Source organism: Hibiscus syriacus, unplaced genomic scaffold (assembly GCF_006381635.1).
Source record: "Hibiscus syriacus cultivar Baekdansim isolate YM2019G1 unplaced genomic scaffold, ASM638163v2 tig00111582_pilon, whole genome shotgun sequence".
NCBI classification, from domain to species: domain Eukaryota; kingdom Viridiplantae; phylum Streptophyta; class Magnoliopsida; order Malvales; family Malvaceae; genus Hibiscus; species Hibiscus syriacus.
The window spans coordinates 6,477,128-6,487,943 of NW_024063126.1; the positions used below are offsets into that span (position 1 = coordinate 6,477,128).

General features: G+C 35.3%; 1 protein-coding gene across 1 annotated transcript; it reads left to right on the forward strand.

The window, feature by feature from the left end:
- Window positions 1–4,340: 4,340 nt before the first annotated feature.
- On the forward strand, window positions 4,341–10,259 carry LOC120165499 (kinesin-like protein KIN-14I). Its single transcript, XM_039175004.1, has 21 exons — window positions 4,341–4,397; window positions 4,430–4,504; window positions 4,539–4,667; window positions 5,005–5,171; window positions 5,270–5,413; window positions 5,515–5,757; window positions 5,844–5,921; window positions 6,059–6,127; window positions 6,236–6,310; window positions 6,410–6,541; window positions 6,628–6,709; window positions 6,784–6,879; window positions 6,977–7,147; window positions 7,235–7,341; window positions 7,426–7,604; window positions 7,916–8,077; window positions 8,157–8,410; window positions 8,528–8,691; window positions 8,795–8,980; window positions 9,332–9,810; window positions 9,900–10,259. The coding sequence occupies exons 3-21, from the start codon at window positions 4,550–4,552 to the stop codon at window positions 10,030–10,032; spliced, it is 3,039 nt and encodes a 1,012-aa protein (XP_039030935.1). The 5' UTR covers window positions 4,341–4,397; window positions 4,430–4,504; window positions 4,539–4,549; the 3' UTR covers window positions 10,033–10,259.
- The last annotated feature ends 557 nt before the right edge of the window (window positions 10,260–10,816 follow it).

The window sequence follows — 10,816 nt, forward strand, 5'->3', positions numbered from 1 at the left end:
ATGTTAAAAGCTAGAGAGTTGTAAAGGTTATATCTCTGTCTTTGAAAAAAAAGAACAAATTAGTGAATTTGTTAGAAAATCCTTTGTAAGGAGCTAAGGTAGTGGATGTAGACTTGGTTAAGAAGTCGAACCACTATAAATCTATGTGTAAATTGTTTCATCCTTTTTACTCCTTACTCCATATACTCAAAAATCCAATCCACACCCTCTTGACAAATAATTCGGTTAATCAATTGAGCTTCATCGAATATCCCAACAATTGATATCAGAGCATGACTCATTAGAAGGTCAAACAACCTTGAGACGATACTAGAAGAAGCTCTATCAATTCCTAACGCAACAAGAAGATGTCTTCGACCTCCGGGTCTTTCTACATTGAAAATTCTCAAACGGTCAAAAAGCCACCTTATTTCAATGGAGCAAATTATGCCTATTGGAAGAATAAGATGATGTTATTCATTTAAGCTAACGATCTAGGATCTTGGAACTCAATCAATAAAGGATACTTCATTCCAACCGATGAGATGGATGATTGGAGTGATGGAGAGAATAAGAAGTTCCAACTCAATGCTAAAGCTATGCACATTCTATTATGTGCATTAGGCCCGGATGAATATGGAAGAGTCTCATCTTGTTCTAATGCCAAGGAGATTTAGGACAAGCTCCAAGTCACTCATGAAAGAACCAATGAAGTAAGGGGAACCAAAATCAGTCTTTTCATCCATAGATATGAGAATTTCAAGATGAAATTGAATGAAGACATCAAAGTTATGACGAATAGATTTTCTAAGATTGTCAATGGTCTCAAAGGATTTGGAGAAGTAATCCCTAAAGAGAAGCTTATGAGGAAAATGATATACTTTCTTCTAAAGTCTTGGCAATCGAAGAAGACGACGATTATCAAAGCTAAGAACCTAAAGTCTCTCACTCTTGATGAGCTTATTGGATCTCTTCTCACTCATGAGTTGATGGTGAAGGAATTAGAAGAAGATGAAGAAAAAAACAAGAAGAATGAGGCAGGCATTGCCTTCAAATCCACCAATGAGAGCAATCAAGACTCAAGTAAAGAGGTGGATGAAGATGATGATGATGATGAAGAAGAGATGGCCAAACTCTTCAAAAAATTCAAGAGATTCATGACTTCTAAGGAAATGAAGCATTAATCAAGGAAAAAGAAGGGTCCCCCGGTGTGCTTCGAATGTCAAAGAATGGGGCATGTCAAGTATGATTGTCCCCTCTTAAAGAAGAAGGGATCAAATAAGAAGAAGGCATTTGTGGCGGCTTGGAGTGATGAAGATGACTCCAATGATGAAGATGAAGTAGCCAACCTATGCCTCATGACCATCGAAGAAGATTCAATGGTAACTTCTAGCTCTAGTGAATCAATTTTTTATTTTTTTAATGAGTTACAAGTTGCCTATGATGAGTTGTATTTGGAATTTGAGACCATGAATTCCAAATATAAGAAATTAATTTCAAATTTTTAAAGTTGAAAATAATTTGATTTTGAAAGCTATAGTTGATTTTGAAAAACAAAATGAAACTTTGAAAAAATGATTTAGAGCTTTCAAAAATCAAAATCAATGATTTAGAAAAAGAAAATTTTGATTTGAAAGTTAGGTTTGAAAGCTTAACAAAAGAAAAATAATTAATTTCTAGAAACAACTCATTATGTTTAAAATGACAAAATACTCATATTGTCATTTTCATGGTCATATGAAACATACTTGTCCTTTAAAGAATGAAAAATTTAAAAATTAGACAAGTATGGGTTCCTAAAGGAACAAGGGGCATTGAAACTAACGTACAATGATCCAAATCAATTTGGATACCAAAATACAATTAAATGTCTCTTGTTGGTGTGTATGAGCAATGGTGATGAAAGTGAAGATACTCAAATGCTCTAGCCACACTTGAAAAGAAATGAGTAACCTCTAATCTTAATGCTATTAATTTTTGGATATTTGGTTGCTCATTTAGTTTAAGCATGCATGAGTTTTGATTTTAAATAATTTTCTCATGTGTGTTGGAAATATGTTGCGATTAACATTTTCTAACGTTTTAATGATTTATATTTGTTCATCGTAATGAATTTTGGTCAAAATTGGTTTTAATGTTTTGATTTTTACAAATTTTAATTTTTGACCTAAATTTAAATGTTTATGCATGTAATTTATTGCAAATGATATCTATCTAATAATTGATATCAATTTTTCAAATGCATAAGATTTTTGGATAGCTTTAAGCATATGCACTTAAATACAACAATTAGTATCGCATAAAGTTTATTAGACTTGGATATATTGAATTTCATGTGTTACTAACATGTTTGTTCATCTTTGTTGAAATTAAATGTCTTTTAAATGTCAAGCTTTTAAAGTCAATTTTTTGTTTGGAGTGCATTTATTAAGTGGGAGCTTTGATTTTTCAAATGATTTTTTTGGATAAAATTTATCACTTACTCTCCATTGTTATTATTGAACTTTAAAGTTGATTTTTTTTATATAACAAAAAGGGGGAGAACTATGAGTTTGAAAAATTCAATTTCAAGAATGAAAAAGTAGGAGCTTTAACATTTTCCAAAATATGTCTTTTTTCATTAAATGTTTTATTAAGTGGGAGTTTTACTAAAAACAAATTTTCAAATATTTTGTTATATCAAAGAGGGGAGATTGTTGAACCATGTTTTATAATGTTTGATATAACAAACTAAGGTAAAATGTTTTTGGACTTGAATTGAATTTGTTCAAAGTTTTTCAAAAGTTTTCAAAAATAATTCAAAGTCCATTAAAATAGAATTTGATCACAAAACTGATTTCCTAGGTATATAGTACTGATATTGTTCTTACAGTATTGATATTGCATGAACAGTGCCGATAATGTTCACGTGGTACCGATACCAAAGGTAAGAGAAGTATCGATACTCTCTAGGTAGTATCGATACTGCCAGGTGTTTTCCAAACAACTCAAATTCCAGAATGTAAAATAGGTATCGATACCTAAAGGGGTACCGATACTACTTTACACAGTAGTATCGATACCATGATCATAGTATCGATACTAGTCAAGCCCAACGGATAGTAACGACTAGTTGATTTAAAAGTTATAAAGGAAGTACCGATACTCATTAAAGGAGTATCGATACTCCATGTCATGGGTAGTTTTATTTTACAGAAAAATAATCCCCAACGGCTAGAAACGACCACAAGCTCATTCCAACATATAAAAACAAGTTGAGGACACTTGAAGAAGGGTTAGAACACCTATCCAAGCAATCAAACACAAGAGAAGAGTTTTTCATTCTTATTTTCCTTTCTCTTGTAAATATTAGTGTTTTAGTGAGCTTAATCTTGTAAACACCTACGTTTTAGAGGTTTTCTTTTTTTACAATTCTTTTTCTTTTGTAAAAGGGGATTGGTTCTAGCTTAGTCTGTTAAAAGCTAGGGAGTTGTAAATGTTATCTCTTTGTCCTTGAAAAATAAAGAACAAATTAGTGAATTTGTTAGAAAGTCCTTAGTGAGGAGCTAAGGTAGTGGATGTAGACTTGGTTGTCGATGTAGACCTCGTTAAGAAGTCGAACCACTATAAATCTTTGTGCAAATCATTTCATCCTTTTTACTCCTCACTCCCTATACTCAAAAAGTCAATTCACCCCCTCTTGGCAAATCATTTAGTTGATCAATTGAGCTTCATCGAATATCCCAACACTTCGTCTCTATTAATCCGGACCAACACGTGTCGCACACCTAGCTTTGGTGGGTTAGTCTCCCAACAAAGATTTTCTACTTACACAAGGACTCGAACTCGAGACCTTGCTTAGGCGATATCAAGCTGCTTACCACTTAAACCAACCCTTGTTGGTTTAAAATCGCTTGTATTTCAAGTTGGGTAAAATCCTCCTAAACCTGAATCAATTTAGATATGAATAAAAACCCTAATTTTTGTATTAAATTTGGATAGTAAAAAATTCAACCTAACCCGACGTGAATCATGATCATACCTATATACATCAAATATAAACTCAATATATATATGATACTCATAATTTTAAAGGGGGGCCATTGGCCAAGTCCAACCGAAATTAGCAGTCCCGCTATTTGAAAAATTTTAGTTACAACCTTAATCATACTTGTCCTATCCTTAATCATGCTTTAAAATCCACGCGCCGAGGGAGGCACCTGAGTACACCGCCATTTAGGCCCCTTTTTCTCAGGTTCGGACATAGCTTTGGAGTAATAGCAGCTGTGGGCAAAAACAAAAGTTTGTAAAGAAGCTGAGAGTTTAAAGCAGAGTTAGCTTTCTTTTCTATGGAGAGATAGCAAAGAAGAAGAAAAAAACCCTTAAATTTCCTACTTTTACATAACAAATATCACAGGAAAAATAAAACCCACAAAGCTTTATTTGTTTGTTTGTTTGTTTTTCCTTCTTCTTTTTTCATTTGGGAGAGTTTTTGAATTTGGGTTTATTTTTTTGGATGGTGGAGTTGTGAGGTTGTTTTTTTCATATTGTTTTTGAAATACTTTTTTTTGCGGGGGGGGGGGTTGAGGAAATGGCTGCAGAAGGAATGTTGTCATTTTCAGTTGCTTCAGTTGTGGAGGATGTACTGCAACAACATGGCAATCGCTCCAAAGATCTTGATTTGGAATCTAGAAAAGCTGAGGAAGCTGGTACTTTAATTTTGGTTTTTTAGATTTTTTTTGAATGATGATGATCTTTTCTGCTGGAAGCATGTACTTCTTTTGATTCTGTAGTTTTAACTAATCAAAATGATGTAATTTCATGGAAAATGTTAAAAAATTTGGTTTTTCTTCTAGTTTTCTCATCTGATCCCCCACCCTTTTCTTGAAATGGAAAAAAGAAATCCTTTTGATCGTTGATCACTTACATTTCCGGATTTTTAGATGAATTGTAGCATGTTTATGAATGAAATTTGGACAATTTACTTTTTGAAAAATTAAAGAAGAAATAAATAAGCTGGATGTGATGATCTCTTGTATGGCACAGCATCAAGGAGGTCCGAAGCGGCAGGATGGCTAAGGAAGATGGTCGGTGTCGTGGCCGCTAAAGATTTACCGGCGGAGCCATCGGAGGTAGAATTTAGGCTTGGCTTGAGGAGTGGAATAATCCTTTGCAATGTTCTCAATAAAGTTCAACCTGGAGCTGTGCCTAAGGTTTACTTGATGTTATTAATATTACTATTATATTTGATTTTTCCAATTGATTTTCCTTTTGATCATGGTTTAGCTTCATTTGGGGTGGTTGGTTTTAGGTTGTGGAAAGTCCATGTGATGCAGCTCTCATACCTGATGGAGCTGCATTGTCAGCATTTCAGTACTTTGAAAATGTAAGGAATTTCTTGGTAGCTGGTCAAGAATTGGGGCTTCCAACTTTTGAGGCATCCGATCTAGAACAAGTATGCTTTTCAATTAGTTTTGTTCTTTTTCTCATCTATTTTGCCGATTCTTTTGCTCGTGAAGAATTGTGTTTAATTGTAATTTGGTTAAAATTCTTTAGGGAGGCAAATCTGCAAGGGTGGTGAATTGTGTTCTATCACTCAAGTCCTATAACGAATGGAAGCTCTCGGGTGGAAATGGAGTGTGGAAATTTGGTGGAAACTTAAAACCTGCCACCACCACTTTGGGTAAGTCATTTGTAAGAAAAAATTCAGACCCTTTTACAAATTCCTTGCAGAGGACCTCATCGATGAATGAGAAACTACCAGCCGGTCACTCCAATGAAATCGATACTAACAAAATGGTTGGTAAGCTTTAACTGTGTAAGTATTTGCTGATTTTATATTATCAATTGAACAATGAGAATAGCTTTTCTTATTACACAAGCAGGCCGGTTCTGGTTCTGGTTCGTTAAGTATGCTGGTTCGTGCCATTCTATTAGATAAAAAGCCTGAAGAAGTTCCAGTGGTAAGTTTTTATTGGTTCTTTACACTCTTGTTTAACATATCAAACTTGTCCAGTGTTTCTTTGCTTATATAAACTGGGATAATGAAATGTTTTTATTAGAAATCATGGTTATTCAGTTCATCATTGGTTGTTTGTAGCTGGTTGAATCTGTGCTCGGTAAAGTTGTAGAGGAGTTCGAGCATCGGATTGCAAGCCAATCTGAAATGGTATGTTACTTTTCAAATTTTACAGACGAATAAAAGTCGTTAACTATGTAATTATTGATCTTTACTAACATTTTGTTTTTTTTTATGGATTCTTCTCCAAATTGAAAGATGAAAACGACTTCAAAAGACATCTCTCCTAATTTCAGAAAGCCTCTACAGAAACAAACTCTTGGGGATAAAAGGGTAAATAATAATCCTCTTCTAATTCACAAGTCACTACTCACTAGATGACTTTTCTCAGATAGCTCACATTTCTCCATTTTCATTATTGTAATGAATAAGATCGAGGAAAAGAACATCAAAGTGGTCAAGAAAGAAGACTGCTTTCAAAAGAACTTCATTGACGAGGAGGAAGAAAAAAGTCGATCACAGAAACAGCAACTGATCTTAAATCAGCAACAAAGAGATATTCAGGTGGGAGATATTGTGCCGTATCTTCTACTTTCTTGTCTGTTTTTATACTTGACTAGAGCACTTATATGTCTATGTAAATGTTGCAGGAACTGAAGCATGCTATTAATTCCACAAAGGCTGGCATGCAGTTCATACAAATGAAATTTCATGAAGAATTAAACAATCTTGGTACACTGACTTGCTTCAAAGTGTTTATTTGTATTTTTTTGCTTACTGAAGTGCTAAGCAAGGTATTTGTGCAGGTACGCATATACATGGTCTGGCTCATGCTGCTTCTGGTTACCACAGGGTTCTAGAAGAAAACCGCAAGCTATATAACCAAGTTCAAGACCTTAAAGGTACATTCACTTAACTTTTATAAGTTCTTAATATCGTGCTTGTCCTTGTAACGACTCTCTAATTTATTCAAAGGGGTTATCTACTTTATCTGACCAGGAAGTATACGCGTTTATTGCCGTGTGAGACCATTCTTGTCTGGATCAAGCTATCTTAGCTCTGTGGATCATATAGAAGAGGGAAACATCATCATCAACACACCGTCAAAGTATGGTAAAGGATGCAAGTCCTTTACCTTCAACAAAGTCTTTGGGCAGTCTGCAACTCAAGGTTGCTACACTAAGAGTTTAATTGCTTATTGATAATGTTTCTGCGATTTTAGCATTCTTTACCAAGTTGCATCTTCTTGCATTGCAGCGGAAGTTTTCTCTGATATGCAGCCACTGATTCGGTCAGTTCTTGATGGATACAATGTTTGCATATTTGCATACGGCCAGACAGGGTCAGGGAAAACCTACACTATGGTAAGACATGATTGGATTATTCACTAAAATATATATACATTTTCCTTTGAACTTACCGGTTTATTTGGTGGTTTCCACATCCAGACTGGACCTAAAGACCTGACAGAGAAAAATCAAGGGGTGAATTATAGAGCGCTAGGTGATTTGTTTCTTCTAGCAGAACAAAGAAAGGATACCTTTCGCTATGATGTTGCCGTTCAAATGATTGAAATTTACAATGAGCAAGTTAGGGATCTCCTTGTTACAGATGGAAGTAACAAAAGATATCCTTTTTCCAATTCGTTTGGTTTTACTTCCCTCGAGGTTATAAAATTAATTCATTCTTATCGGTTGGTGTCTATGAAAATTTGTCCCAACAGATCGGTAATTCAGAAAAAAGCTTTCTTACATTCTAAATAATCTAGAGCTTGATCAAAATGTAGGTTGATGCTCTGAAAAAAAGGAAGACCAAAAATTTAAAATTGGTTTTAATATGAAAATGGATGTTGATTGTTGAGTCTCACTTTAATGTAGGTTGAATGGTAGGTTTTGCCGTTCAGTTTTATATCTAGGGTTTTCCTTAATCTATTAATACATTAGAGATACGGAACAGTTCCCAGAATGGTCTCAATGTACCATATGCAAACCTCATGGCTGTTTCATCAACATCCGATGTTATTGATCTGATGAACCTAGGACACAGGAATCGCGCAGTTGGAGCAACAGCCCTGAATGACCGTAGCAGCCGTTCTCATAGGTAACTTCTTATTTCTTTACACCACTTGATCCTGAAATATCTCTTCATTCTGAAGCTGATTTTTTTAATCACTTTGCAGTTGCTTGACTGTCCATGTTCAAGGAAGAGATTTAACATCTGGCACCATTCTCCGCGGCTGTATGCATCTCGTGGATCTTGCAGGAAGTGAGAGAGTAGACAAATCTGAGGTGACAGGAGATCGACTAAAAGAGGCACAGCACATAAACAAATCTCTATCAGCTTTAGGAGATGTGATTGCTTCTCTTGCCCAAAAGAATCCACATGTTCCTTATCGAAACAGCAAGCTCACTCAACTTCTTCAAGATTCACTTGGCAAGTTTAAATCGTCAAGAAGTTTTCTGTTTCAGCTATATTTAGGAGCTAAATTGTTGCATTGATTTTTTTTTTCCAAGAAGTTTTGATTATATTGGGCTGGAATTGTATTTTCAGGAGGGCAAGCCAAGACACTAATGTTCGTTCACATAAGTCCTGAACCTGATGCCATAGGTGAAACTATAAGTACTCTCAAATTTGCAGAGCGTGTAGCAACTGTTGAACTTGGTGCTGCTCGAGTGAGTAAAGACACTTCAGATGTTAAAGAACTCAAAGAACAGGTTATCATATTCGCCTTTACCTACTGGTTGATATGGTTATCTTAAGATAGTTGGCAAATCCAATACTCTGCCCTTTAGTAACTTCTGTTGGAATATCTTCCAGATTGCTAGCCTTAAGGCAGCTTTGGCTAGGAAAGAGGTAGAGACGGACCAAAGTCAGCATTCTGTATCTGGCAGCTCCAAAAAATACCGAGCAAAGACTAGCGATTTTTCACCCTTTAATCCCAATCAGCGAGTTGGAGATGTCTTGGTGGCCAGAGAACCCGTGGGTAGCATGGGAAACATTGAGGTACATAATGCTTTACACATTATATCAGGATGGATATTCAAATGTGTCTGTTGAATTCAGAATTTCATAGTAATATGCAGTCTAGAAACTGAAAGTGGCAATAGTGGCATAATACTAACTCAAATGTGCAATCTGCTTGATTTCTTCTCTCTATAAATCTGTATTGGAATTTCTTGTCAAATTTTACAACTAATTTCAGCATTTCAACATGTCTTTTGCGTACGTTCGAGATGCTCTGGAAAGCTTGACTGTTCTTATCGTCGTTATGCATTCTCCGCAAACATACAAACAACTTATTTTTTTCTGCAGACCAAGTGGTTAAAACTTTGATTACTTATTCTGCTTTTGCAGGTGTTCAGTAACTCCACATTGAGGCAAAAGAGGCAAAGCTTTGATCTTGATGAGCTATTAGCAAATTCATCTCCCTGGCCTCCCGTTGCGAGTCCTGCCCAAAACTTTAGGGACGATGAGAAAGAATTGGGCTCGAGTGAGTGGGTGGATAAGATTATGGTGAACAAGCAAGATGCCATTAACAGAGTAGCAAACCCCCTAGGATGCTGGGAAGCAGAAAATGGGAACTTGTCTGATATCTTTTACCAGAAATATCCCCACGATTCTTCAAAGGTTTACACAGAACAATCGTATAATATGTTCACGGGGGCCAATGGGTTCAACATGGCTGGTTCCGATGACATAGATGATATTGATGCTGCAACCAGTGACTCATCCGAGCCTGATTTGCTTTGGCAATTCAATCAAACTAAACTTAGCAACATAACCAATGGGATCAATAAACCTACTTCAAGATCAGCAAGAAACCCTGAAATGAGGTAATCCAATACATACACTCCCACATCGAATATCTTCCACCATCATTTTAAGTTTTCAACATGTTACTAAAATGTTCGTTACCTTGCAGCAAAAGTCTACATCCTATGGCAGGGCCATCACCATCAAGGAAACTAGCAAATGGAGTCGGCCAACCTTTGCATCGAAACATGAGGCAGCCAGCCATTGTCGACGGGAAACGCAAAGCCGGGAGTAGAAAATAACAAGTTTATACACCATTATACCCACGTCAGAGTGATTTATGATTTTTTTTCCTCTTATATTTGTTGTTAGAGGGAGAGAGAGAGATATGTGTGTTCAATATACAGATAATTTTTCTTTCATTGTAATTTTTGTGGCATAGTTAAATGCAGCAATAATTCAAGTTGCGTATTTGTTTATTGAAGACAAATTGTGTAAATAATGCATACTGCCTTGTTTGGTTTTGTGACTTGTGCGTGTAAAGACTGTGCTTTTCCCCTGTTCTTCAATATTGAGATATTACAATTTGCAGAAACTGACATGAACACATTCGATAAGATGAGTCAACGTTGTAAAATGAAGATTAAGGGTGTACATGATTCAAGCTTGAAGGAATGAAGTTGTCTTCGAGTTTGTTTGTTTGATTTTTAAGGTATTTATGTTCGTTTGTTTTTAAGGTATTTATGTTCGTTTAAATTTTCAGTATTGTGTTTGTGTTCGTTTAAATTTTTAATATCGTGTTTATTTATTTATTTTTGAAGATGTTAGTATTCGTTCGTCTAGTGTTCGTAAACATGTTCGTTTAACTTTTGGTTAATATTCAGCGGCCAACACTCTATTTCTATCTTTTTATTTGCAAGCCAAAGAAAATTAATAAAATTATGCCACTAGTCCTTAATTTTCTTAAGTTTCACAATTTGAACTTCAAAGTTCACTTTATGTTCAATTTAGTCTTTACCCTCACCAATATTTAAAATATAAGAAAATAAAAGAAAGAGGAGAACCGAGTAAATGAGCTTACAAATG

Bases quoted from the DNA above. Each gene is read 5' to 3' on its own strand.
- LOC120165499 (XM_039175004.1), top strand. From the start codon at position 4,550: ATGGCTGCAGAAGGAATGTTGTCATTTTCAGTTGCTTCAGTTGTGGAG. The intron at 5,172-5,269 runs GTTTACTTGATG...GGTTGGTTTTAG, and splicing joins AACCTGGAGCTGTGCCTAAG to GTTGTGGAAAGTCCATGTGA. The intron at 9,811-9,899 runs GTAATCCAATAC...GTTACCTTGCAG, and splicing joins GCAAGAAACCCTGAAATGAG to CAAAAGTCTACATCCTATGG.